Below are 27,979 nucleotides of genomic sequence, written 5' to 3' on the forward strand. Positions count from 1 at the left end.
CAATGCGTAAAGAAGTCCATATTTTAAAATGGCATCCAGTCCACCTGCTGCCAAGGAAAAAAGGTTGTCGGGGTCTCAGAACTGCCCACAGTGTGTCTCATATGACACTTTGAACGACTGCTGGCATATACATAGTTAATTGGCTCGGTAATTATTAGCAGTAATGATGGTGAAAGGGGCAACCACATTTGGAAAGAAGGTGGAATCCTGTATGTAACCAGTTGTAACTGAACAGTTAACTCCACCATGGGTATTAGACTTGCTTTCTTAGGAGGTGTATCCATAACCGGCTCTTCTTGATTCTCTTTGATGGAATACAAACAGCTGTAACCTTTCACCAGATAAATCTCAGAACCTGCTGAATGGCTGACCTTGTTAAACATTCCAGGATTTCAGTCGAACTTTTGTTGTTTCCTGATCTCCCTCATCTTTTTTTAAAAAAAGTATTTTTCCTTGATTTTTATCACTGTAAGCCACATTCAGGTGTTTTAATGGAAAGGTGGGGTATGAACATTTAAATAAATAAATGCAATGAGTTGGGTCCAGAGTTCATCATACTTGGAAGTAAGCCATGTTTATTGAGGGGACATGCATTGATCATGACCCTCAATGTTGACTACCGGTATGCAATTGGGTAATGATGCAGAAATTTGGCCAGCTTGATAGTAATTCATATGAATATCTAGGCAATAATTTTGCCAGTCTTGTTATTCTCTATCTGCTGACTTTATTTGCAACCAATCGCTTCCTGCTTGTCAGTTACTGTAATCTGCTTTTTTAGAAATGGAGCATCACACTGGAAACTTTCCACTTCGTTTGATTTATGACTCAGATGGTTCTGGGAACAAATGCTACACCGGGGAGAAAGGAAATACTCTTGTTTCAAAGGGGGAACCTAGTGAATGATCTCTACTGCAGGATCCTCATTCAAACACACTCGGACAAAGTTTGACTAACAGCCCTCATCCCTAATGTAGTAGCTTTTACACATGCAGGAAGCTTTTAACACAGTTCTCTATGACCCAGTAGTTTAAAGTGATTCACTCTAGTTAGGACTGTAGCACATGCCTTTTCTTCATGAATCAGCCCTCAGAATAGCAGCAAAACGAACAAATCTGCTTTCATCCCCGGGGTCTGCAGGATCCCAGTGGGTGCCTTAAGTGGCTGCCAGCTGGACTTGCCTTTGGTAAGTGTGAGCTACTGGCACGATGTTTGTTTCCTGAATTCTTTAGTAGCATTTGAGTGCCTTTCTCCTCCTGCTTCCTGTCGTACATGCCCACATTGCATTGTTGGTCTTAGGTTACTGAGCAGGGCAGAGCTGTTGGAAGGAGTTATTCTTGTTTGCCCTTTAGCAAGAGCCAGGACACGTTTATTTATTTTGGAGAGGTAGGCATGCAGTGCAAAGCTGTGGAAAGTAAAGGTGGAAATAAATTAAGCCCTTTGTGTGTGTGTGTGTGTGTGTGTGTGTGTTGGATTGTATTTTAAGAATTAATGAAAGATTTCTGTTTAGTTCTCAAATAGCCTGTAGAGAGACAAATGGCGTTTCTGTTTTTAGAATAGTAAGGTGCAAGCAATTTCTTTGTAATGTGCGAGCCTTTTCTTGGGCTGATCTTTCCAGTGCTGCACTAATCCATGTTTACTAGGAAAAGCACGTGTGCTGCTGTAATGTCTGAACTGTGGCACGAGTGTTCTTCCTCTGACATGTACATGGAATAGGCAGCCTCACCACTCAGCAAAAATAATCTTGCATGTGCAAGAATTTCAACTACAGGGGGAAATATAATGACCCTGAGGCAGTTGATCAGCAAATTGTTGACTACCATTATTAATATTCCAGATATGAGGATGAAATCTGGCATGAGAACTGATTTTATTATGGAGACCCAATTTAAGATAGTCAGAAAACAGAATGTATATTGGGGTGGTGGATGGCTGCTATAAACAATTTAGGCAGCAGTGCTTAAGCCTTACACTGGCAAGGAAGTAAGACCCATGGAATGCTGTGGGACTAACTTCTAGGCAAATGTGCATAGGATTTCACTGCATAAGAGTTTTAAACTTTTGAGTCATCACCCACTTTCGTCACCCGAAAGTGAATACAGATCTACACATAACATGTGTAAGGCCTAGGGCAGGGGTCCCCAAACTCATGAGCTTCATCCAAGTGGTCTGCAGCATGTCCATTTTAAATATTCTTATTGATATTTAATTATATTGCTATTTTCTTTACTACTTGTATTGTATTTTGTTGTATTTTTAATTCTGTGAAATTCAGATTGTAATGCAATAAACTGCAGTAAAACCATAATGCAACTAGAAATCATACAGCAACTAGCATAGTGCACTAAAATTGCTACAACAGGCAGAAAAAATGAGCCATTTTCAAGTGGTCCATGGTTTGGGGGGGGGGCAGTTTGGGGATCTAAAATGCTAACTGAGCGGAAAATGTGTGCTGGGTTTGTGTGAAAGTTGTATGATTCTAACTAAGAAATCCCAATGCTGGCAAATAAAAGAGCCCTGCAAAGCCTAGAACTACATCTTTAAACTACCGTTTGCTACCTGATATTGTTTAACTTGACTGTTTCATGACACAGTTATTCTTCCATATTGATTTTTAGTGTGTGTGTGTGTTTTAAAAAGTGAATGCACAGATGACTCCCAAGCCATGGCCCCCTGATTTAGCATTGCATCCAGATCATAGGTTGCTTCTCTCCCAACAAGCCACGAAATGAAGTCAGGGTTTCTTTTTTGACTTACCAGTTGTGGCGATTTCTTTGAGCGAAATGCTAGCTCCTGTTTGGACACAATGCTCTCGCCCATCCCAGATGAGGAGTGAAATATGTTTTTATGGTAAAGTATTTAATTATGATTTGCCATGTTGCACAAACTGGGCCACTGCAGAACAGTAGGGACAGCCTGTCCGAGGATGGAGAGCTTGGTTGTAAAACAGCAGTACCCATAACAGTCCACAAAACGATTCTTGGGTCGCCCCAGATTTTACAACTCATTCCCCTACCTGGGAATCTCTCATAGGATAAGAACAACATAAGAAAAGCCTGCTGGATAAGGCCAATGGCTCATCTAGTACAGCATCCTAAGTAGCCAACCAGATGCTGTAAAGGGGAGCTCACAAGCAGGACCTATGGCTTCCAGCAATTGGTATTCAACTGGCATATAAAGGATAAAACTTTGTATGTGTTTCAGGCCCTATTACATTAAATTCCTCCAATTATTTTGTTGAACCTGCTGAATTCTGGGGTAGGAGAGAAAGAGACATAGCAGAAAGAGAACCAAGAGCCCAGCCTGGTTATAGAAACAACTGCTATATAATGGCAGTGTCTGGAAAAGGTCTTGGCTGCCGGATCTAAGTTAGATGTGCCAAAGGGAAACGGAGCTTGTGCCACAGCAAACTCAGCATGTGGCAGTTAGCGAAGCAGCATGAACTTCATCTCCCATTACTTTCAGCATCGATATCAAGCAAGCATCGGGTAATTCAATTAAAACTCCACCTGAACCTTATGGGAGAACGAACATGTGGAATGCATTCATTTGTATGGAATGGTGACATGTATCTGTCCCTTGCAGATATCATCTTCCATTCCCTCCCTTCTCCTTGCCTCTACCCCCCCCCAAAGAAACAGAACTTATTCTAGAATAAGAATACTGTATATATTTATTGTGTTCAGTTTTTGCTGCTCCTGGACCACCCCGCCCTAATCTGACCCACAAAACAAATGCAGTGATAGTTCAATGATATGAGTGTGGAGTGGCATGATAGCTGAACATTTTGCATTCCAACTATGGGCCTCTTCCTGTCACTATTTGTAATTCTCTCTTGCCCCTTTCTCACCTTTGTATGCCGAGTGGCACAGGCAAGAGCCCAACTGGATTGGGCATTTTCATGCAAGCTAAATGCAGTTTATGCAAACTGTTCCTAAGATGCCTTAATTCATGTGTTGAGTTATTATTTATTTCATCATTGATGAATCGCTTCCCATGAAGCATCCAGAAGCAATTTCACATCAGCAAAAAACGTATATAAATACAGTTTCTAGTCCAATGCAGAGCAAGACTGAGATAAAAATCTCCACTAAAGTATGCTGGAAGAGAAAGGTCTTTGATAGGTGCTGAAAAGACAATAGAGGCAGCAGTTGTCTGATGTGTAATGCACAGGGGCTGGGGATAAAATTCCTAAAGATGGGTGCCTCCGCACCAAGTTCAAATTCTTACATCATACAAAATGGACCTCCTGATATGATGGGCCATGCAAGTGGCCCCAACCTGCAGAGCACAGGGATCAATCAGCCCCCCCCCAAACATGGTCGAAAATCAGGGTTGGTGGGAGTCATCTTCCGAAACATCTGGGAGGCACCATGTGGGGGAAGGCTGGTGTAAGGTGTAGCCAACCAGGAGCTAGAATATGGCCATGATGACAAGTAGCCACTGATAGCTTTATCCTGCATAAATTTGATCTCCTTTTGAAGTCATGTAAGTCAGTGTGTTCAGTGAGCTTAACTAACACATCTTGTGTGTTCAGTGAGCTTAACTAATAGTTTAAGGGTGTTCTAATGCGGGGGCAGAGGGGGCTTCATTAAAATATGTGTAAGTCAGGAGTGTATCCTGCCTCCCTTCACCGCACTTTCATTATCTGCCATGGTTAATGAATGCCTGGATAGAGCTGCTGCCTTTGATCTAGTAAGGAGTCTGTGCACCTGAATCCCTTCCCATTTGGGTACTTGAGATGGTGGAGCAATGCGGGTGCAGTTTTCCCTCCTAGGATTTCACAGACCTGTATATATACTTTTTGTTCTGCAGTTCGTAAGCTGTGCAACATAACAAGGATTGACTGTCAGGCTTTACTCAAAACTGGCTTGTCTGGGCCATGGCACATGTTTGGCTGACGTGACTTGTGGGTGCTGCAAAAACAAGGGACAGCTTCCCTTCCTAGAAACCCCTTCAGTGAAATAAATGGAAAGAGACTGGAGACTCAGCTGCACTGGCAAAGAAAGAACATTTTATATGCGTTGTTTATGCATTCTAACACTGTGACACCAGCTGGCACTATGGAGTTCCGTTTTTGCCAGCCCGATTTCTCATACAAAGTTTACAATGCGTTTAACTGAAACGCTTCTTTGATGTGTCTAGATCCAGCCTGGTTCTCCATTGCCCCATCTTTTGAAAAACCAGCTGCTTGTGAAGGGTCCTTCTGGAAATCTGGTGCCCTTCATGCTAACTCAGGCACATCGTCTCACCTGTAGGATCTCTGGAATGATGTACAATACAGGAGCGCTTTATTGTGGGTAGTGTCTGCCAGTAATCCTACTTCTGAAGCTCTTATATGGACTATACATTTGGGCTTTTGAGAAAGGCGCCCCCCTTTGTGTTAGGGATGTGAAGTGACAACAAGAATTGCATTATTTCTGTAAGCAGCTTCATCTGTTTCAGGGCAACTCTGTCATTTTGATTCAATTTCTTATTCGGGTCCAAATCCAATCTGTTAAACCTGAAGCTGCTTTGCCCCTGGTGAGTGTAATGGGGAATCAAAAAGCTGCTTATAAAGGTTTGTTTTCTTTCTTTTCACATAAGTGGATGAAGAGTGGATGGAGCCTGCCAAATTTCAGGCTGTGCATTGAAATTCTGGGGACAGCTGAGGCCACAGAGGAAATCAGAAACTTAGGGAGTCACTGAAGTGCTTTGAGATACCTTGTGAATTGTGCAATCTGACTCAGGAACATGAGCCCCTGGCCAGAATCACCCTGGGATTTTTTATGTTATTCGGAGTATACACACAGCCAATGTGCAGTCCTCTGTGCACTCCAGGAAAATGCTACAACTCTCTAGTGCCATATGAGGAGGGAGTTAGATGAGCCTCACCATTTGATGAACCTTTAAATTCTGCAGAGACGTGGAGAGAATAAAATTGCACTTTTTAATTTGTTTAAAGGTAGTTCTTAAGTTTAGAATTTCAAAACAAGGTATTTCTGAATTTGAAGAGCTTATAGATTTTTCAAGCTCATGAAGTATTTTACCTCCAAACAAATAGAGCTAAAATAAAAGCCTTGTGCCCATAAGCACCAAAGTCTGCTCCCTCTGTTTTGCTGGGTGAGGAAGGTGACAATTTCAGCATTTCATATTCTGCACCTATACATGTTCCAAAATTATTCTGGTTTGTTGCTGCATAAGGAAAGTTTGGATGTGATCCTTTTCATGGTGGGGGAAGTACAATACGCTACAGATCAGTTTTCTTTGGTCTGTGTCTCTCTGTGTTACATGATTGTTCTTTTCCCTTTCCAGGACTGTCAGCTATTCCCCAGGTATTTAAAATGGAGATTTCCTTCAACCCCACTGATAAAAACACATATGAGAAGTACACGAAGGTCATGGATACATTTCTGAAGGCTTATGAGTTTACTCAGGAGCAAGATACAGATTTTGAGCTTGAGTCCTGTAGCAGTGAGTAGATTTTATTTGCACATAACTTTTATTTCGAATGAATTTGCTTTTAGTATGGTCCATCTAAACTAAAATGCTGCTAGTGCCTAGCGACCCTTGCCAGTAGCTTTTCCAGTCCCACTCAGAAAAAGGGAACACCCTTTTATTTAAGTGAATAACTCAGTTGATTACCTGTCCACCATATGTGCTGTGAGCCGCCCAGAGTGGCTGAGGAAACCCAGACGGATGAGTGGGGTATACATAAAATTTATTTATTTATTCATTTATTTATTACGATCCCAGCTGTAACTATCTCCTCATGCTTCAGTAATCCTGGCTCTGCTGAAGCCAATATGGCTTGAAATAACCTCGCCAAATACCCTGGATTTCCTTAGCCCCTGGTGGTGGTTGGTACGATAGCACTGATCTGTAATGTTTTGGGTTGGCTGGAGACACCAGAACCCTGCTGTTGTGTGCAGTTTTGCTATAGAGTCATTATATATTTGCCAACACAGCAACTGAAAAGATCAGGCTGTAAGAAGCAAAGGAGACCACCCAGCTAGAAATGTTCACTGTGTTTTGGATTGAGGGATCCAAATACTTAGTAGGTTTGGGGACCCCCCACTCCTAGTCAGGGTTCCAGGCATGTTTGCCACAGCATACCTGCCAAGTTGCTGTCGGAGAAATAAGGGACCGGCCAGAAGTAGCAGACCGGAAGTGGCACTGCCGCCATTTTGGAACTGGGCGGAGCATGCTCAGAAGTGACTTTTGATGCTGCTTTGCCCAGTTCCAAAATGGCCATCGCACTGCAGCCATTTTGGAATTGGGCAGAGCAGCATCAAAAGTTGCTTCTGAGCATGCTCCGCCCAGTTCCAAAATGGCCGCCACGCCAGAATAAACCGGGGGGGAAACAAAAAAAACCCGTTTTTTCAGCTAGGAACAGCTGGAAAAACGGGGATTTCCCGGGGAATACGGGAGACTTGGCAGCTATGTGCCACAGTTCAGAGGGGAATAGCTGAGGGGAGGAAACTGCAGGGCAAAATTGGTGGGTGCAGGGGGGAAAAGGTAGGCCTTCCCCTTTCTTGCCCATTGCTCCTTTCCTGGGAATAGCTTACGCCAGTTCCCGAAGCTGCACGCTCGGTGGAAGAGGACGACCATCCCAGATAGGAGTGTACCGTTCTTCGGTCAAGGGTATACGATAGCTGCGCTCCCCTGCTAGAACCTCCCAACAAGCTTACCCCAGAGTTTTCCATCCTGTCTGGTGGCAACCCAGATTCCAGATCTTGTCTGGTTGCCAAAACATGGTCATTTTATAAAAGATGGTGGGTGGGTGTACCACAGAACTGTCCACCTAAAATAAACCCCTTTCAGTTTTAAAACCAGAGGAGAAGTCCTTCCATGGTAGCGTTTGGGGACAGTAATTTTGTTTGGTGTACCATCTTAGCTTGATGGCGGTTGTAAATCCCTAGGCTGTGTACACAATATACCTGTAAATTACATTCTTTCCCCCAAGGGATTTTGGGTGCAGTACTTTCTTAAGGGTTGCTGGGAATTGTAACTCTGTGAGGCATAAGCGACAAGCACCCAGAATTCTGCAAAGAAAACCATTTGCTTTGAATTACAAGGTATAGCGCATGTACCGAGCCAAGGTATCCAGTGAACATCTGGAAGGCACTGTAGGATTAACACAACAGCCCATGTTGGTGATGAAGCCACATGTCCTGTGACCTCCATAGAATAACTATTAAAGGCAAAGGAGCCCTGTTCTCTGTAGGATCTGGTAGACATGTGACAGGCCTCTCTGAAATTAGTCAGAGCTCCTGTGATCCCCAAGCAGTTAGCTTGTGCATGCAATCCTTTTTAAACACACAATTATCTAGGAAAATGGCATGATCAATACTGCACATGTCACAGAGAGACTTTGCGTACGTTCATGGAATCTGTCTGCAGGCTGTACGTTTTGGTACCTGGCAGCTGCAAGCAATTAGATTAAAGCAGGAAAAATAAGTGAACATTAGGAAATATTCAATTTTTCATTATCAGAAGTTTTCCTTAAGGCTAGATGGATGCTTCCCATGCAAAATTATTACACTGTCTCCTAATATGAAGCATGTGTAGGATTCACCATTAGACACTTTTTGTTGGACTGAGGATTGTGGCAAGCTGACCAAAATGCATATAAGCAAGCTTTTTCTTTTTCTCCCCCACTCCCCACCTCCAGCTGAACCTGCCACCCACAAAGGTGACGCTCCTTTTGACCCCTCCCTGGGCAAGAAGCCATCTTGCAAGTTCCTTCGCTCCTGGCTGGACAACTGCTCTGGGATAAATGACCCCTCCTTTGGTTACAAAGAAGGCAAACCATGTGTCCTCATCAAACTCAACAGGATTATGGGCTTCATACCGAAGGCAAGTGCTGCTAGTCCTCTTTTTAAAGGAAGGGGTTGAGGAAAAAGTGGGAATTGGTATCACGACCACATGGGAAGAAGGAGGGCGCTGGGGGAGTCTGTCTTAGCTTCTACAAGATTGCTTATATCTACCGTATTTTTCCATCAAAAAGATGCCCCCGTGTATACCCCCCCCAATTTTGGGGACTCAATTTTAAGAAAATGAGGGGAGGTGGCCCAAAATTGTTGAGCTTCCCCCCTCCCACACCCCCTGCAGCTGTGGGCAGGAAACACTCCCTAGATAGTTTCCCACGCACTGCGGCATCGGGGGAAATTGCGCTCCCGCCAACTGGCTGGCTGGCAGACGCGCTGCTCCCCCCCCCCCAATGCCACTATCTGTGTATTGGATGACCCCAGGTTTTTTGACACAATTTTTGAGTCAAAAAACCTCATCTAATACTTTCCATTTTCTCATCTCTGCCACTGCTGCTTGGACTCTTCTTCCCAGTGGAAACACTGTTCATCTTCTTGTCACACAATGGGGTGACCCCTAGACTTGAGGCCCCACTGGCTTTTAAAATACTGATCATATGCCTTTTGGCCAGGAGGCCAGACTTACTTTCCACTGGCAAGTGGTGGTGAGGAGGGCTGCTTACTAGACCAGCCATGTAGCACTTAAGAGGGTTCTCAAACTTTTCTTTGATATTTTTTCATTTGCTTCACTCTGGGTCTGTGAGCAGTATTTGGAGCTTATTTGTCCATTGACTGAAAGTGATGCTTATGTTGGCTGATTTGAGACTGTAGACCCAGCTCTTCCTCGCAAATCTACTAGCCTTCCCCTATATGGCAAAGAAGAGCTCAAATAAATTAAAGCCGTTGTTAGTTTTAAAGTAGTTTCCGGATTAGAAAAGCACAAGTGGGGGAAATATGCTTACCACCTTTTCTTCTAAGGATTTTGAGGTGGTATGCATAGGTCTCATCTTCCCATTTTATCCTCACAACAACCCTGTGATGTGGGTTTCTCTGATTTTTTTCCCTCTCTGCAGGTTCTGCAGACTTTTGCTTTCTCTTAATTTACAAACTTATATACTTCTGCATCCCTAGGGAGTCCTCCATATATGTAGGGCTGCTATTTTATTTTTACTTTGCCCCATTTCACTTCCAAACTGATAGCCACTTGACCATCTTAATTGGCTTCTGGAGCGTATATTTGGGAAATACACTTATTGGAGAAAGGAGTTTGTCTTTTAGCAAGGGTTTTGAAGTTGGTTTAAACCGTTTGTAATGTGCTTGTTTTCCTCTTAGCCTCCACTCAATGACTCCATCCCACCTGAGCTGAAGGCAAGATTCAACCCTCATATCATTCCTGTTCACTGCGCTGCTAAGGTAAAATAGTTCAACTTCTTACCGTAATTTGTTGTAGATGGGGCTGCCCTTGGAGACTGTCCAGAGACTGCAGTTAGTTCAAATATACAACTGCTTGGCTCTTAATTGGGATCCTATCTCAGCAGTCCTTGAGCAGCTGCATTGGCTTCTGCCCTACATCTGGGCACCTCATTCAGTGATGCTTTTGAAGCCATTATATGGCTTGGGCCTGGGAGACCTGAAAGATTGCTGCCTCTATATCCACGTGACCATACATTATGATCCCCCTTGGAGACTACTGCCACCATCAGAGGTGAGGCAAGTGGCAACTAGAGGCCCTTCTCTGTAGTGACACCCTAGCTCAGAAAATCGATGGACTTATGAATACCTAGCACTTTTGTAACAAGCATTCATCATGGCAGGAAACCCTGGTCAAGTCCTACAGTGAAATGCATGCAGGTTGCTGTGCAGGGGTACTTTGCTGATAGAGAAAAGTGCTTGCTCAGTGCTAGAGCTTTGTGTTCAAAAGGTCCCAGATGACATCTCCATGTGAAGCTAGGAACCTGAACAGACCTGAAATCCTCGACAGTCAGTGCCAGTAATACTGAACTAGGCTGAGCAATTATTTGACCTGGTGTAAGGCACCTTCCAATGTTTGCTCTCCTATATGTTATCTGCATGCATGTTAGCTTTTAAATGGACTCCCTTGCCATCTCGCCTCTTACTTGCTTTGAGTGGTTCACTGTCTGCCCAAGCAAAGCAGTATCACTCTATACCAAGATAAAACAGCTGTTGCTTTTTCTAAAAGTAGAGACTCAAACAACACCCAACGGAGAGAACCCAGTCCTTTGTTTTTCCGTTAGAAGCCGAGACCTGATACCAGAAGTGTCGACAGCTCCTGTCATGAGAGAATGTCCTTCAGTTGAAGCCAGACCAAGTCAAAATCTCTCCTCCTCTTCCCTGCCCAACAGGGGTTGGAGTGAGATCACTAAACACTGTCCCTCTCTAGCATGTGGAAAAGAAGAGAGAGATGCAGGGAGAGGGGCGGAGAAAGAAATGTAGAATGGGTCCGTGTAGAAAAAGCGTGTGCTGGGTAAAAGGTAGCAACAAACCTCACCCTGAAAGCGCCTAACCCAACCTCACAACTTGATTCCAGTTACCACACTTGTGTACTAGCTACGAGATCTTGAGATGGCATGTTATGTAAATGCTGAGAATGGGGAGTGCTTCAGATTGTCCTCCAACTTGTGCAGTGGAACAAGATCAACTGGGAGGGTGGAGCTGGTGTGCTCATCACTGCAGCCATCCCTCAAGTATTTAGTTAACACGCCATCATAATTCCTGAATTAGCACATTCTGAAAGGGATGGAATGCTGAACACAGAAGAGTGCTGTTGGATTGGACAGTCTAGTCCAGCCTCTTTTATTTCCTTCAGTGGCCAACCAGGTGTTTCTCAGAATCTCTCAAGGAGGGCAGAAACGCAACATGGTCCTCTGTGGTGTGTTCAGCTGAATGTTTGTGTACACAAGGAAGGCTTGCTTTTCTACAACTGGGAACCCTGGAAAGACAGTGTTACCAGTGAATAGATTCCAGTTGTTCAACTGAATGCAAGAAAGTTTGGAGCAAGGACAGTGGCAGTGACCCCCCACTTGCCCATTCCTTCATGCATTCCTCACGACATGGGGAGTGGTTCTTCCATCACGGTGGAAGTGGCCATTGCTGGATCTTCTGGCATGCTGCAAGTGAGGCCAAGGCAATCCATCTAAGGAGACATTACCCTTCACTCATTCCACAGTTGCAATCAGTCGAGTGTGCTGGAAAGGCACATAGAAAACTCAAGTGACTTTTCAGTGGGACAGTCTGTTTTTCAAAATGTGAGCTTTAAGTCATGACCAAATAGTGAACAATAAAAATATGGTACGCAGAGCATACAGAATGAGGAATTTGCAAGTGACTTCTCCCTTTAATTCCTTCAGAAAGAGGAAGACATTGACAAAATTGGCACCGTGGAATATTATGGCATGGGTGGCTACGGCGGCTTTCCTCTTCAGTACTATCCGTATTACGGCAAGCTCCTCCAGCCCAAATACCAGCAGCCCCTTGTGGCCGTGCAGTTCACCAACCTGACGTATGATATGGAAGTGCGTGTCGAGTGCAAGGTCTATGGTCAGAACATCTACTACAGTGACAAGGATCGTTTCCAGGGACGTTTTGATTTGAAATTTGACATTAAAAGCAGCTGATCGCAAGCAGAGTTTCTTTCTTCTCTCTCCTCTTAGCCATTTAAAAAAGTATAAAAAAGACAAAAACCTACTAGTCTTGAACAAAACTGTCATACGTATGGGACCTACACGTAATCTATATGCTTTACACTAGCTTTCTGCATTTAACTAGGTTAGAATGTAAACTTAAAAGTGTAGCAATAGCAACAAAGATATTTATTCTACTGTAAATGACAAAAACAAAACAAACACAGAATTGAGCCTTGGGACATGCCCATTTCTACTGTAAATTATTATTCCATAACTGACTTGTAGTAAGCAGTGTTTCTGCCCCCTAAATATTGCTGCCTTGTGAGTTTTATTTAGTGTACAGTACTATAGGTGCATTACTCCGATCATTTTTCAAGCCATGTATTATTGTACCTGTTTTCTACTTTCTGTGAGCAAATATTTGCTGTCCAAGGTGTAAATACTCCGTGGGACTAAAACTGGCATGGTACTTTTAATTATTATATTTTTGTTCGTTTTTAAAATGGTAAAGGCCCACTTGTGAGATTATTCAGCAGCACTCCATAGAGCCTTCCCCCCTTCCTCCCTGTAACCGTAGGACTTTAGTGTGGTGGCAGGGAAAATTACCTTGACTTTGAAGCAACGCTAAGGAGCGTAGGTGATTGTGTATTGTGCTTTATAGCGAATGTTGTCTATCTCTCTCTACTCCCCCTCTCCCCGCACTCGTTCTGAAGTTGTGTGAGAGATCTGAGTCAGCCTATCACTCTCATCAGTGACAGGAATAATTATTTTGCTTTGTATATTTTCTTTTCCTGCTAGAGGCATCATATGCAGTGGTGCTGTCTTTATTGAATGTTTTAACCATTTCCATGGTGGAAGAATTTTATATTTATGCAGTTGTACAATTTTATTTTTTTCTGCAAGAAATAAAGTGTAATGTATAAAAATAAACCAAAGCCACATGTTTGAAAATAAATCTTTATTTTGAACTTTATGAAAAGCAATGCAGTTACCCCCCATCAACTGGTGTTAAATGTTGTCTAAAGTGCAAACCTCTATGTTCTAACATATGTAATAGCCAGGAAAATACAGTGCTCTTGTTGATCTTGTATTTCAGTCAGGTTAAAACATTGGTCAATAAATGAATAAACACACATCTTCCCTCCTGTGGCTTGTTTTTTGCATGCCCCGTAATCCTGTCGTCTCTAGTTAGTTGTCCAAGATGTTGAAAAAATACTGGACCTATGAAGAGAAACAAACTTATTTCAGACCATGAGTTATTTTACAAAGCAGCCTTAGTCGAAACTGTAACCTGAACAACCAGCTAAAAACGTCCTTTGCATTCGCTGTTTCAAAGCCAGCTAAAATATGGCCTGTGGCAATAAACAACATGTTCTGGTTGGAGGAGGCTAGTGCTTTGCCTCCCTTGCAGAGTGTAGGAAGATATTTGTTAGCAGGAAATGAGCAAACTCCTCGTGTGTCACAAAATTAAGTTGGTGTCCCCAAAGGAGCCGAGCTAGCACATGCTAACTGATTGTTCTCTAAGTCCATAAAATGGGCTTACCTTTGGGAGCTTCCAACTAGCCTCTCCTGTTGCTCCCCCCCCCCTTCCCAAATTTGCCTCTGCAGAGTGTGACAGGGAAGAGCACCAGTGACTGGCAAACATGAAGGCCTAGAAAAACACCTTAAAGCATGGCTGTTCCTCAGCATACTCGGGAAGGAAGAGGGATAAGACTTTCTAAGCATGCTGAAGGTTGGGACCTACAAAGCCCTCCATTGTTAGCCTACCTCTCTCCCCTCCCAAATCCTTTCCAATGATAAAATTGCTTGCAAAAGGAAGGGAGGCACCAGGAAGAGTGAGCTGGCAGCAAGCCCATTCTAAAGCTGGGACTGTACCAATACAGTACTGGGCTTCTGATTTGCAATGGGCTTGATCTGGAGGAGGGGAACTCTGGATTCTTCTGAGTTCAGCATTGCAAGTGTCTCTTCGTACAACAGTTCCCACCCCATTCTGAAACACTAGATGCACCATTCATTATAAGCAGCCATAAATTAAAGTCCACGATTAAACAAAGAATGGAACAAAGTGAGTTAGGGTGGCCATTTACACCTCACCGAAAAGGGAGGATAAAGGTTATGCAAAAAAATGGTCAGGGGTCCCTTTACCTTTACTCTTAATTTAAATAGTAATACAATGCATCTCACTATTGTGGAGAACACTGACCAGGATTCCTGTGGGCTTTCTCTGCAGGTGGTTAAATATGGATGGGCAATTCAAAGCCCCTGCAATCCCTTATTATAATTCCTTATCTTTAAAGTGGACTTGGATCAGCAAACCCTTCAACTAAAAGGCCTGTCCTCTGAAGTAAGACACATGGCCCCCCTGGATACAACTCTCGAACCAGTTGTTTTATGGTCTCTTTCTTAGTGAAAGAAGTAAGTACCATTTACTTAATACAGTTTTATCAATCCTTTTCAGGTGTGGACTCTCACAGGTAATCTCCAAAGAACTAGAAAGTGGTGAGCTGGTAAACCAGTCTCCCAGTCCTAACTGCTGGCTCTTGTGTTGAGCTCCTGCTCCTACCTACTAAGGCAAAAAGCAAAAGGAGGACCTAGATTGACAATTATTTTAAAGTGTTGGATACCAGAAGTTAGTATTGTAACCAAGGGAGCTGATCTCTGGGAATCCCACATGACACAACCCCCTCTGCACAGAAATTTATACCCTGTTTCCTCCAAAACCACCTACACAAACTCACTCTTTCCTGTTCCCGTATCTAAGAGAGAATTAATGGCTTTGCTTTTATCGCTCATCATCTCACCTTGGAGAACACAAAGTTGCACTGCAGCATACGAATGAGCGTCATTTTCATACTTGCTACCCTCCAGTCATCCAGAAAGTTTACATAGTTGTGCAACCATAATAAAAACTGTTACAAAAGTCCTAACCATACCACTGGTGCGTACAATTATCTCCTGAACAGTGTGTGCCCTAAAAGCAGTGAGAGGTCAGATGCAAGACTCAAAGAAAAGCAAACACTTCAGAGAAGTGGAAACAGTGTTGCACTAAAGGCTCTGGTTAATCCCGTAAATGCTAGGAAATAATACTGAAACCTAGTTGGGAAAATTTCAGGGTTGAATCCCCCTGAAATAATAAAACTGTTAAAACAGAAATGGAGGACAGATACTAGGCACTGTCTACAACAGCAGCTTTTAACACCTTTGAAAAGTAAAGCAGGAATCCTTGCCACAACCTGAATCCTGCTATCAGGCGCATATTCGACAAGTGATGCTCTTTCATGCCTCAGCACAGGCATGAGGCACTTCAAAACCAAGGGGCCAAATGAGACCATCTCTCTTTGGCCCTCAGGAATCTCCACAAGCCGCATCTCTCTCCAGGTCACATCATTCACCATTCCTGCTCTGCACTCTCCTCAAATGCTTGCCTGGATGAAGGATGGAGAGCGGAGTATATGTGCAGAACCTCCTGACTCTTAACATAGTCTATGTACAAGGGTAAGAGCCACAACCATTGCTCCGCCCCCTTTTGCATGTGGCCCCACCCACCCCTGGAATGTTTATCTTAGAAGTGTGTCTATAAGAGAAGGTGACCCCTCTGCCAGAAAAAGCTTCCCCCACTCCTGCCTCAGAGGAATTTAAGGCAGGATTACAGCACTATTCCACCAAGGATGATTGCACTTCCTCTAACTCTATGAATTCCCACAGGTCCATCCTGCCCACAAATCCAGCAACTGATGGCAGCTACTCTCAGCCCTGGCAAATCTGCATCATCCATCCACCTAGCCACTGCAGCTCCTACCACCTAGTTAATTTCTTCAGTGCTAGGGGCTCCTTCCTGTACATGCAGGCATGAAACATCCTGGATTAGGGACTGTACTTCAAACTTGCACCAGTCCCCCATCCACTGAGTTGTAAAGGGGAATGAGGAAATATATTGAAAGCTGGAAAAGCATGGTGGTCATGGTGATGTGGAGGCACACTTTCCTGAGCTGCAGACCCTGGAGATAACAGGGTCTACAGCAAGGGGGAGCATGTGTCCTTCATGCCTTCTCTAGATTACAGTCCCTGCACAAACAGAAGGAGTAAAGTATTCAACTAACCTGTATGTAGAGAAAAATCCAACAAAAGCTTTGGGTTAGTTTATTTTTAAGGCTTTTGGGATTTGTGGGAGAGGTTTGGGATTTCTGGGAGATACTTCATCAATTTCAGAAGCCCCAATTCTACAACAGGTGGATTTTGTCATTTCTGAAGCTTGCACCCTTTAAAAGTATCAAAAGATATTTCAAACATGTTATCTAGGGTATCACAAATATACATACAACTATGGAATAGAGAACTTGATGCCCAATGGTCTGACTTCTACTTCCCTAGACCTGAGTCTACTGCTCTGCAATTAAATCATTATTCTCCAAAAAGATTCAGGTGCGAGTTATTGGACACGGTAAATTTCCATTCATCTGTGACCCAAAATGGAAGGAAATTATCAGATAAAAGCCTCCAGAATACACTATTAATCCAAAGCCAGCCAGTCCTGTTCTGAGGTAGCAGCTGCAGATATGCCTGCAATTCACCAATTGCCATTTCTGGCAGGTCATTCTGACACTTTTATTGTTCTGAATCAGAGCAATATAGCCAACTTTTATTGAGTTGTAATTCAAGAGTCTTAGAATTCCTAAGGGGTTGTCCACTTTAAAAATAAATGAGAACCAACATACTCCTTTTGCCTACCATGCCTGTTCTGTACAAAAATGTTAACCTGTTCGGAGCCACTCCAACCCCTTTTAGCTGCTGGAGGGCTACCTCAACATTAATATCTCACATTTCCTCCAAAGAACTCAGGGCACCATATACAATTTCTCTTTCCTCTATTTTATGCTCACAACCACATTGTGAGGCTAAGAGAGAGTGACTGGCCAAGGTCATAGCTGCCAAGTTTTCCCTTTTCTCGCGAGGAAGCCTATTCAGCATAAGGGAAAATCCCTTAAAAAAAGGGATAACTTGGCAGCTATGGCCAAGGTCACTAAGAGAGATTAATTGCCAAGTGGGGATTTGCCATCCTAAGTAAAAGTTTAACCTGTACAGCTACATGAAATAGAAAATTACTTCAGGAAGGAAGGAAGGAAGGAAGGAATGAAGGAAGGAAGGAAGGAAGGAAGGAAGGAAGGAAGGAAGGAAGGAAGACGTGAGATTCTCAGGATTCTAAAATGCATTTGTAAAGTGTACAAAGTATAGACTGCATGAATCCAGAACAGATCATGCATAATCATTTTTGCCCAAATTTGGTTTGTAAAGTTTCCTCATAATGCTTATACAAGAAAGCATGGGTAAAACAAAGAAACTGTTATTTAGAATGCAAAAAACCCACCATCATGCTCTCTCATACAAGTTGTGAAGAAGATGATTTCCATGCCTTAACCACATACTCAACTTGAAGAAATACTATGAAACGAAATTGCTGCATTAATTAACATTGTCTAATGAAAACATACATTGTTGGAATAGTTGCACTCATATTTTATTTATTCTAAATATTAAATGCATTTTTCTACTTGAAAGTATGAAGTAGTTAACAAGATTGAAAACATAACAAAAATCCACATGAAGCAATAAAATTGCTCCACGCACTATAAAAAGCAAAGGAACAAAAACGAGTGCACACATAAACCAGCAAACAGTGAACCAGTAATAGAAGAAATCAGTAATCAGTAAGAAGTGTATCTCTTAGCATTTCTGCAGGCTATTTCCTAGATATTTTCTTTTTATTATTTAAAGGTGAGGTCCAAAAAGATCATACCATGAAATGGTACCATGTACCATGTACCATGTACAATGTACCATGAAATGAGATGGAAAGTTTCATCTCTACTGCCTTCACCAGCACTCAAACTGCCCTTCTTCACCAAACAGCAAAAGTATTTTATGTGGGATTTTGCTCCTAGTGAAAGGCTGCATTGCAACACCAGCATCGCTAAATGACAGGGAGAAACAATGGCCCTGCTCTTACTTATTTAAAGAGAGGAAATGTGGTATGAAGGACCAGCCTGCTACTTTAGATAATTGCTTCTCCTGTTTTACAAATATGACGACCCTCTGAAAAGGAGAGTTAAATTCCAAACTGCTAAAAGGTTGGCTGGATAGTCACCCAGAAGTTAATATGTAACAGAACCCTTAGGGATGCCTACTACCTAAAAGGAAGCCCAGCTGAACTCAATAGAACTTACTTTTGAGAAGACACGTACAACATTGCACTGCAACTGAAAATGTAGGCTTGCAGCCATTGTCATACATTGTATAGTTAAACATCCTCACACTTTATAGTTTTTTATTGCAAATAAACCACAGTGCAGTGAAAATTTAAACTTGCATCTTTCAATAAATTTGAATTTTTGCAATTCTGCAATTTATTGCAGATTTTATAATGAGAAAACAAATTATGTACAGCAACAATGATAGAATGAGCAACATCATACCCCAGCTTTCCATTGGGGGGGGGGATATTGCCGACTCTCATTAACACAGAGACATATATTCAGAATTTCCATTTATTTATGTGTAGCTCACCCTATCGCAATGAAAGTTAAATGAGGCAGGTTCAGAAACTGACAAAAGCTTACTATTTTTCTTTAAATATCTGCCAAAAGGTTGATTCGGTAAAACACGTGATGTGAAGAGGGTTTACTTGCTGTTAAATTGTTTAACATCTCTCATATATAGGCAGATGAAACATAATTGCTGGAGTTGGAATTGGACACCCCCTCCGTGTTGCAAAATTTATCAGGGCATATCATACAGACTTTGGGACCCAGGTGGCGCTGTGGGTTAAACCACAGAGTCTAGGGCTTGCTGATCATAAGGTCAGCGGTTCGAATCCCTGCAACGGGGTGAGCTCCCGTTGCTTGGTCCCAGCTCCTGCCCACCTAGCAGTTCAAAAGCACATCAAAGTGCAAGTAGATAAATAGGGACCACTCCGGCAGGAAGGTAAACGACGTTTCCGTGCGCTGCTCTGGTTCGCCAGAAGCAGGTTTGTCATGCTGGCCACATGACCCGGAAGCTGTCTGCGGACAAACGCCGGCTCCCTCGGCCTATAGAGCGAGATGAGCGCCGCAACCCCAGAGTCGGACACGACTGGACCTGATGGTCAGGGGCAGGCCCGGCTCTAGGTAGACCCCCGGTGGCGCAGGGCACCATGGCGCCGGCCCGCCAGAAAGGCACCGCGAGCTGCGCCCGCCCGCTGGCCGGCCGATCCGCCGGTCCGCCGCGCAGCTGCGCCTGTGGGAGCCGCGCTGCGCCCAGCACGCTGGGAAATGGGGCGGGAGGGCGCCAGAGAGATCGCGCTGTGCCTGCCTGCCCGCCGCTGCGCCCACCGCGCTGGGAAACGGGGCGGGAGGGCGCAGGAGAGATCCGGCGCACCACAGCGGCAGGGGCGTTTAAGACGGCCCTGGTCAGGGGCCCCTTTACCTTTTATCATACAGACTTTGGCACTGTTTCATATGATGAATGCAACCAAGCACACTTTCATTCCAAATTACGTATTTTAAATCAGAGACAAGTACCATACAAGAACAAGTTGTTTCTACAGAGGAAGCAAAGCACATGAGCTGTAAAAACATCACATTCAGCACTCAGAACCTTTAACATCAACATTCATCAGTGAGCATGCTTCAAACTTGGCTAAAGAAAGTACATTATAACACTATGAAAAGGTGTGAGCAGTGGTTCAGGCAAAGGACTCCAAAGGACCTGGGCTCTGGCAAACATCACTGATGAAAGCTGTTACAGTGTGCTAAATGTACAGAACAAGAAGTGCTGACACACACAAAGCTCAGAGGCCAAACTGCTCTGCTTTGGGAGATTTCAATAACTAGCATTTTGCATTTCTACAAAGTGAGGTAGTGGATCGTGGCACCAGCACTCCTTGTCACATTTCCATTCATTTCACAATTTCTCTTCCTACTCATCCTTCAGTCCCCCAAATATGATTGCCCTTTTGGCATAGCTGCCAAGTTTTCCCTTTTCTCAAGAGGAAGCCTATTCAGCATAAGAGAATTTCCCTTAAAAAAAGGGATAACTTGGCAGCTATGCCTTTTGGTGACCATGATTCAGGAAGCACTGGTTCCTCCTGCTATTTTGAAAAAACAACAACTGATCACATGAAAATGAGCTGACACAGACACACTGGGGGGGTGGGGGGTGTCTGAGCTTCTACAATGATTCTTTTGGGGTAGAATTCAATAAATCATTAAAATGGCTACTTACCATGGAGTGCATGTAAGCACTTTGTGAACCTGTAATCTGAACATTACCACCATCTTACTTCCATTGATTATTAATTAAAGTAAGGATATTTAGCAATTTTTTCCTCTCCATTAGACAGGATGTTAAAAAACAAATAAACCTGGTTTGCCAAGCAGTTACATTGACACTGTGGTAATTTGGCACTTAAATGGATCTAGTGGTCTCTGCATAGGCTACTACAAACTTCCTCCAAATCCTGCTTCATCTTAAAGGTGGCTCGGTGAAATCTACTGCAGAGCTTCTGGCCTGGAATGCATTTAAGAGCACACACTGCTCTCTCTCCCTCCCACCACCATCTCAAGCATGGATCTGCATAGCTATACCACAATCTGTCCCTGTGTCACAACAGCTGTGCTGATATGGCAACAGTTTTTAAAGTGCTAGCTTATTTCAAGGATGGCAAGGAACGTTTCCCCTCATTTTACACATACTTGTGGCATATCCCGAGTGCAACATATTAATGACAGTTGTTGGAATATGCCTGAAAAAGGAAAAGAAAACTTCTCATGGTTCCAATCTGCTGCATGGAGCAGCTGTTTGGAGCAGGTGGGGGATTTTTTTTTGGGGGGGGGGCTATATGAACTGTCTTGCTATAGGAATCCAATTGGCATAGTTCAGCATATGAAACTGGGCCAGATTACTGAAATCTTGCTATATGTTGTTTTTCTTCATATAAAATGACACCAAGTGTTTCCCCATTTAACTAATTTTCTGCTAACAGAACTTTAAATCTAGCCTCACGGACTACTGGTTTACAGTGACTTTCTATGGTACTCTGCAATAGCACATGAGAAATTTGCAATCCGATTAGATCATTCCCTCTTTGGGAAGAAGAGTTTGCATTACAGGGTTTGCCGAGAGTTTGGAAAATGAAACTATGAAGAGCACCACTGGGACTTCGGATTACTATTGTTATTATTACCATACCATTTATCATATTTACTGAGGTGACACAATCGCTTTTGAGTCCCCTCTCCTACTTTGTGGAGCTCGCTTTGCTCCCTAGTACAGGGGTTAGCAAACCACCATCCCTCAGACCATGTGGTTGGCCGGACTATATTTTGGGGAGAAAACATGAACGAATTCCTCTGCCCCACAAATAACCCAGAGATGCCTTTTAAATAAAAGCACACATTCTACTCATGTAAAAACACTAGGCAGGCCATACAAATAACCCAGAGATGCATTTTAAAGAAAAGGACACATTCTACTCATGTAAAAACACGCTGATCCCTGGACTGTCCGTGGGCCGGATTGAAAAGGCGATTGGGCCGCATCCGGCCCATGGGCCTGAGGTTGCCTACCCCTGCCCTAGTATATTCTAGCACTTAAGAGTAGGAAAACAAACTGGAAGGCGGCTCAAATGCGGGTGGAAGAAAACTCCTGTCAAATGCAACCGAACATTGTTGAGGGTTCATCATTGAGCCTACGTAGTTGCAGTGAAGGCAGCAAAGAAGGCTTACTTTGCTGCCTCCATTGCATCCTCATTGTATCATCGAACAGAACTTTTCAAGGTAGTTTGCAAAGCATTTTGAGGATAGAATCGTTTGCATCTGCCTGGACCTTGACTCTACTGTTACAGGAGATGAATACTGAGAAGTGTTTAGAGCACTGACTATTTTCTCAATCCATTTCAATCGGGGTCTAGGCTTGGTTTTGGCACAGAAATTGCTCTGGTTGCCCCATATGATGACTGTTAGGGCAAAATTCTGGGTGCGAGAATGCTCATCCACCCAGCTCATCAGGCAGGGCCCTGTGGTTGTTGTGGAGTATAAAAGGAAGGAGTCCAGCCACGATCTGGAGCAAACAGCAAGGTTTATTACTGCGCAGCAAGTTCAATGCCAGACTGAACACCGTGAACAGGGCTGCAAGAACTTTTAAAAGTTCCCACCACCACCCCATAATGCACATCAAAAGCATCATACATACATCACTTGTGACAGGGTAAAACGTCAGAAAAGGGGAAGGTGCAAGGGGCATTAGCATACAGGTAAACAAACAGGACTAACATAAGGTAACAATGCACGATGTCCCAGGACATTGATAAGCAAGTACCAGTAAGTATCTGGGAGGGGATCCTTGAGTAGCTGGTGGGGAAAAACAATGGGTCCAGGTGTGTGTATTGCCTCTGGCTTCGGAGGGTCGGGAATGGCAGGAGATGGTACCTGAATGTATTATGGATATGCAGAGGAGCACCACCCTGGCTACGTGACCTCTCGCTTAAAGGATTATGGCTGTTCCCTGCATCCCTGAGAGCCCTTGGCCAGAGTCACAAAAGGGGGTTTCATTTAGAGATACAGATACACGGTATTCATTCATAAAGAAATATGGTTACATAGAGTCTCAGGCAACAGAGAAAGGGTAGGAAAGGGAGCCTTTATTACACAGGGCTTGATCTTGAGGGGTTCGTGTTGGTGCGATACTAGAGTGGTGTGTAGGATCAGACTTGCCCTTGAGGGCATTTGTGCCAATCTTGATTCCCAAATGAAGCCTCGTTTGGGTGCCCCCCCTCAAATTCCCTAACAATGACCTCTGTTGGGAGAGAGGCAGGGGAAATGTGTCCCTGTTAATCTTCCGCAACCTCTCAGCAGCTTTCAATACCATCGACCATGCTATCCTTCTGGAACAGCTGTCCCAGTTGGGGGGGGGTGTCACTGCTTTGTGGTGCTTCTGGTCCTACTTGGATGGTCATTTCCAGATGGTGATGCTTGGGGTGTGCTCTTTTGCCCCACTGAGCCTTCAATGTGGAGTTCCTCAATCATTTGCCATGCTGGCTGGGGCTGATTTTTTTTGGGGGGGGGGTTGGAGTGCAACAACTTCTGGAGGACTTCAGGTTCCCCAACTCTGATCTACAGAAACATTTTTGACTAAAGACGGGTGGATATAATGGCATTTGTTTCCTTCAAGAGTGACTTTATCAGGGGTAGCTGACCTATAGCTCTCCGGATGTTGCTAGACTCCAACTCCCATCAGCCCCAGTCAGCATGGTCAACAGTGAGAAACGATGGGATCTGTAGTCTAGCAACATCTGGCATGTATGTACTCCCCATAATGTGTAGAAAAATCTTTAAAAGTGTGCATACATCAACTCAGTATTGGTGTACTTCTGCATACTTTTTTTTTAAAAAAAGATTAGCTGACACTATATCTGGAACCTATTTCACAATTACAACTTTTCAAGGTTAATTGTGACTGCACTGAATTCAAAGTTCAGTTATGTGCCTTTAAAAAAAATCAAAGGAGGAAGTTGCTCAAAAATGTTACTGCAGACACCAACATTTTCTGATATATAATAATTATAGCCCTTTATTCAGTAAGCTGAAGGGGACTTTGCAATAGGTGTGTTACTGCTTTAGCTTCACTAACACAGGAGAAAAACAGCAGTTCAGTTTTTATGAATGAAAGGGACAGCCAATAGCTTTTTAAATTCCTTTGTTTCTTTCCTAGCTCAAATCAGTCATGTGAGGGTTATTGATTAACTTCACTGTGCTTAGTGAAGGTATTTTCAGAAGGCGGAAGAAGCCTAAAGTCCAGGGTCAAACAACAAAGGAAGAGTCACTGTCAATGAAAATTTCTCTCCCGTCTGAAAGTGTAAGAGGCCAAAATATGAACTACAGGTCTCCTGGATGTGCCATTTCAGGTTGCAGTTGGGTGGATTCAATGCTTGAATGCTCTTATTTGTAAAAGAAAACTTCATGCACAAAGAAAACCCTTCTGTCAAGAGTAAGGTGAAGCTAGAATGTTTCTCCTCAACTTGCTAGTTTTCAATGGACAACATTCTTTTTTGTGTGTGTGTCATGTGGCTAGTAAAGGATTTACCTACCGGCAACCCAAAGTAGTACAGTCTCAGGAGTTTTCTACAATAAAAGAATACAGAAGCTAGTCCTACGACATACCTCAACTTACTGTTGCTATATTGATTACTCTCTGGGAGCACCTTCTATCTATAAATAAAATATCACCACCACCTTCACCACCAAGTAAATGGCACATTTCCTGCTGGATCACTGGCATTTCAAGTGTTTCCTGAGATCACATTCCAGTTTATTACGTCAAATATTGGACAAACAGGATGTGTCAAGGTGGCCACAGATCTTAGCTCTCTCTTTTTAAACTTAAGTCAGTCAAATGATGCCCCTGGAGAAGGTAATGATGTTAATCTGTTTAATTTCCAGAAACAACTGTACTGAAAAGGAAATGGTACCTTTTTCTGTACAATTGTCCCCCAAATGGAAAAGGAAGGGACGTTGTTTCCCAAACCAGGGGCATTTGAGGTTTCTATTGACAGTGTTGTGCATCAGTTCAATTGGCAGCTTTTCTTCCCTGGCTTAATTAAGTTAAAAAGAACAAATGAACAATTGCCTAGGCTGCCTCATAGTAAGAATCCCAACTGGCCTCCACCACCTGAAGTGAATGGTGATTTCACCCTATTCTTGTTGAAATTCATTTGATTGGAGGGGGCTGGTATTGAGGCAATTGAATTGAATTGGTATAATTAATTGAAGGGAAATTGATTTTGGAACCAAGTCTGGCTCATCTAGAAGGAAATTAACCAGTTAAGAACTGAAATGTGTGGTTTGGGATGAGGTTCTAATTTAATAATTGAGGGCATATGATTTGGATGGTCAATTAATTGGCTTGCCTTTTGTGAAATGTAAATTGTAGTAATGGTTTTTTAAATGTGCATATATACATAGACATTAACATATTTAAATTGCTAATTTATTTTGTTTATTTTATGTAAACTGCTTAAGAGTTTGTTTTTTAAAAAATTAAGTGGTACACAAATCCCATTAAATAAAAGTACAGTAAGTAAACAGGTGGCGCTGTGGGTTAAACCACAGAGCCTAGGGCTGGCTGATCAGAAGGTCGGCAGTTCAAATCCCTGCGACGGGGTGAGCTCCTGTTGCTCGGTCCCAGCTCCTGCCCACCTAGCAGTTCGAAAGCACATCAAAGTGCAAGTAGATGAATAGGGGAAGGTAAACAGCGGGAAGGTAAACAGCATTTCCGTGTGCTGCTCTGGTTCGCCAGAAGCGGCTTAGTCATGCTGGCCACATGACCTGGAAGCTGTACGCCTGCTCCCTCGGCCAATAACACGAGATGAGTGCCACAACCCCAGAGTCAGTCACGACTGGACCTAATGGTCAGGGGTCCCTTTTCCTTTAAGTAAACACAGGCAACTCTCGATTTACACACATCTGATTGATGTGTTATTGTGCATGCACGCACAGTGCTGAACTTGGAAGTGACCTTAAGACATCACTAAAAGGATGGATTGGGGGCAGGGCAGAGCGCCCTATATGGGCCCCACTTTACATGGGGAGAATGCAATTGCGCTCATGTACTGCTTGTGGACTAACCATGGGCATCTGGTTGGTCCCTGGCAGAAGAGGATGCTTGGATGGGCCTTTGGTTTGATCCAGCCGGGATTCTTATGGCTGCTATTCAGAGGGCAAAACAAACAGGCAACATACAACTGCAACTGAACCTCTCAAAACAGCAGAAGTTCTCTCCTATTGCTGTATCAAGTTTGGCCCAGAGACTGCCCCCAGGATATTGAAATGTGATATAGTTTACGCAGAACAGCTCCTCCTTATTGTCTTTCCAAACTGAAGTGGGGACAGGAAGAGAGATTATGGTGGGAAAAGAACATCAAAGGGTTTTAAAATACATTTCTGGGTCATGTCACTCTAATGCCCGCGACGAGAACATTCAGTTGAGAGTGTTCCTTTCCTGCTTGCTCTGAAGAGTTGCACCATAGCAAGTCTCTTACTGCTACAGCGCCTTATGACAGAGTACTTTGGCATCTCATCTTAACCCAATCAACACTGCTGCTGCACAACAGCTATTTATCTGGATATGTATCCTTCTCTATCCCAAATGCACTGGGCAGTCAAGAGCAGTTTAGTTGTATACATGGGTCTAGTATTATTATTTGTGTTCATATATCACTTTTCACACAAAAAATATATATCCAGAGTGGTTCACAAATAAAAATATGACACAGCACAGCAACAACAAATAATATAAGATTGTGCATTAACATGACAAAAAAGTATTATAAACTCAAAATAGCAGCAAGGTAACAGAGGTTCAACAACTCAAAGTGCTGCAAGAACCTATTTAAGCACTATAATGAAGAGCCGAAAGCCTAGGTGAAGAGGGGCCACTGGTACTGAAGTTCTGATAACATCGGATGCACCTCCAGAGGCAGAGAATTCCACAGGTACTTAAGCTCAAGCTGTTTAGGGCCTTCTTTGTCAACATCAACATCTTAAATTGGGTTCGGAAATATTTACTTACTTACTTACTTACTTACTTACTTACTTACTTACTTACTTACTTACAGTGGTGCCTCGCTTAACAAATGCCCTGCTTAACGAAATTTCTGCTTAACGAAAGGTTTTTTCTCGTGGAGGTTGCCTCGCTAGACGAATTCGTTTTATGAAAAATTCGTCTAGCGAATCGCGGTTTCCCATAGGAATGCATTGAAATTCAATTAATGTGTTCCTATGGGTAAAAAAAAAAATTCAAAAGAAAATTCAATGCATTCCTATGGGATTCACTAGATGAATTTTTCGTTATAAGAAAAGACCCGTGGAACGAATTAAATTCGTCTAGCGAGGCACCACTGTACTTATTTATATTATTATAATACCCCACCCATCTGGCTGGGTTTCCCCAGCCACTCGGGACAGCTTCCCGCAATGATAAAAACATAATAAAATGTCAACCAGTCCGGTTCATGCGGAACAGGTACAATAATTTTCCAAGTTAGCATGCTCTTCAGGGCAGCATATTGCACCAGATGCAGTCCCTGAACAGTCTTCAAGGATAGCCCCACCTAGAATACATCTGGACAAGAGGTTTCCAGTTCATTTATCACTGTGGGAAAGTTATCCCAGTTCAGGCATGGCTGTAGCTGGCTAGAGCTGGAAATGGACACTCCTAGCCTAGTTGCATAAACCAGACTTCAATCTTTGCCTGCTGTCTTCCCACAGTCTCTCAAACACAGGGCATTAAGTATTTCATTATCACTTTAGATATGTCTAATAGGAAGACTACTAGCTTGTGATAATGTCTAAATGTGCTTTCCACATAACATATTGGGATTGTGGGGCAAATACCCATACCCACAAGAGTGTGGAAGGTATTTCTGGAGGCCACCATGCCAGCAGCAACAGAATGCCTCAGAACAGAGTCTCTTATTGCCCTTAATTTTGTCAGTGAGAAGTTTTGCTTACCAATTCC

The 27,979-nt window shown here is 43.2% G+C and overlaps 2 protein-coding genes across 6 annotated transcripts in view; one reads left to right on the forward strand and one right to left on the reverse strand.

Annotated features, from left to right (window-relative positions):
• ATP1B1 (ATPase Na+/K+ transporting subunit beta 1) overlaps window positions 1–13,568 on the forward strand; it is a 30,181-nt gene extending 16,613 nt beyond the window's left edge. Inside the window, exons 3-6 of the mRNA XM_035114434.2 lie at window positions 6,295–6,453; window positions 8,654–8,838; window positions 10,122–10,202; window positions 12,158–13,568. Of these exons, the coding sequence (XP_034970325.1) occupies window positions 6,295–6,453; window positions 8,654–8,838; window positions 10,122–10,202; window positions 12,158–12,424 (692 nt within the window). The 3' untranslated portion in view covers window positions 12,425–13,568. The remainder of the gene's footprint in view (window positions 1–6,294; window positions 6,454–8,653; window positions 8,839–10,121; window positions 10,203–12,157) is intronic.
• NME7 (NME/NM23 family member 7) overlaps window positions 13,375–27,979 on the reverse strand; it is a 70,686-nt gene continuing 56,081 nt past the window's right edge. For all 5 annotated transcript variants that reach the window (XM_035114428.2, XM_060273734.1, XM_035114427.2 and 2 more), the window contains one exon: window positions 13,375–13,654. In XM_035114428.2, coding sequence (XP_034970319.1) covers window positions 13,622–13,654 — 33 coding nt within the window. In that variant the 3' untranslated portion in view covers window positions 13,375–13,621. The remainder of the gene's footprint in view (window positions 13,655–27,979) is intronic.

Source organism: Zootoca vivipara, chromosome 4 (assembly GCF_963506605.1).
Source record: "Zootoca vivipara chromosome 4, rZooViv1.1, whole genome shotgun sequence".
NCBI lineage: Eukaryota > Metazoa > Chordata > Lepidosauria > Squamata > Lacertidae > Zootoca > Zootoca vivipara.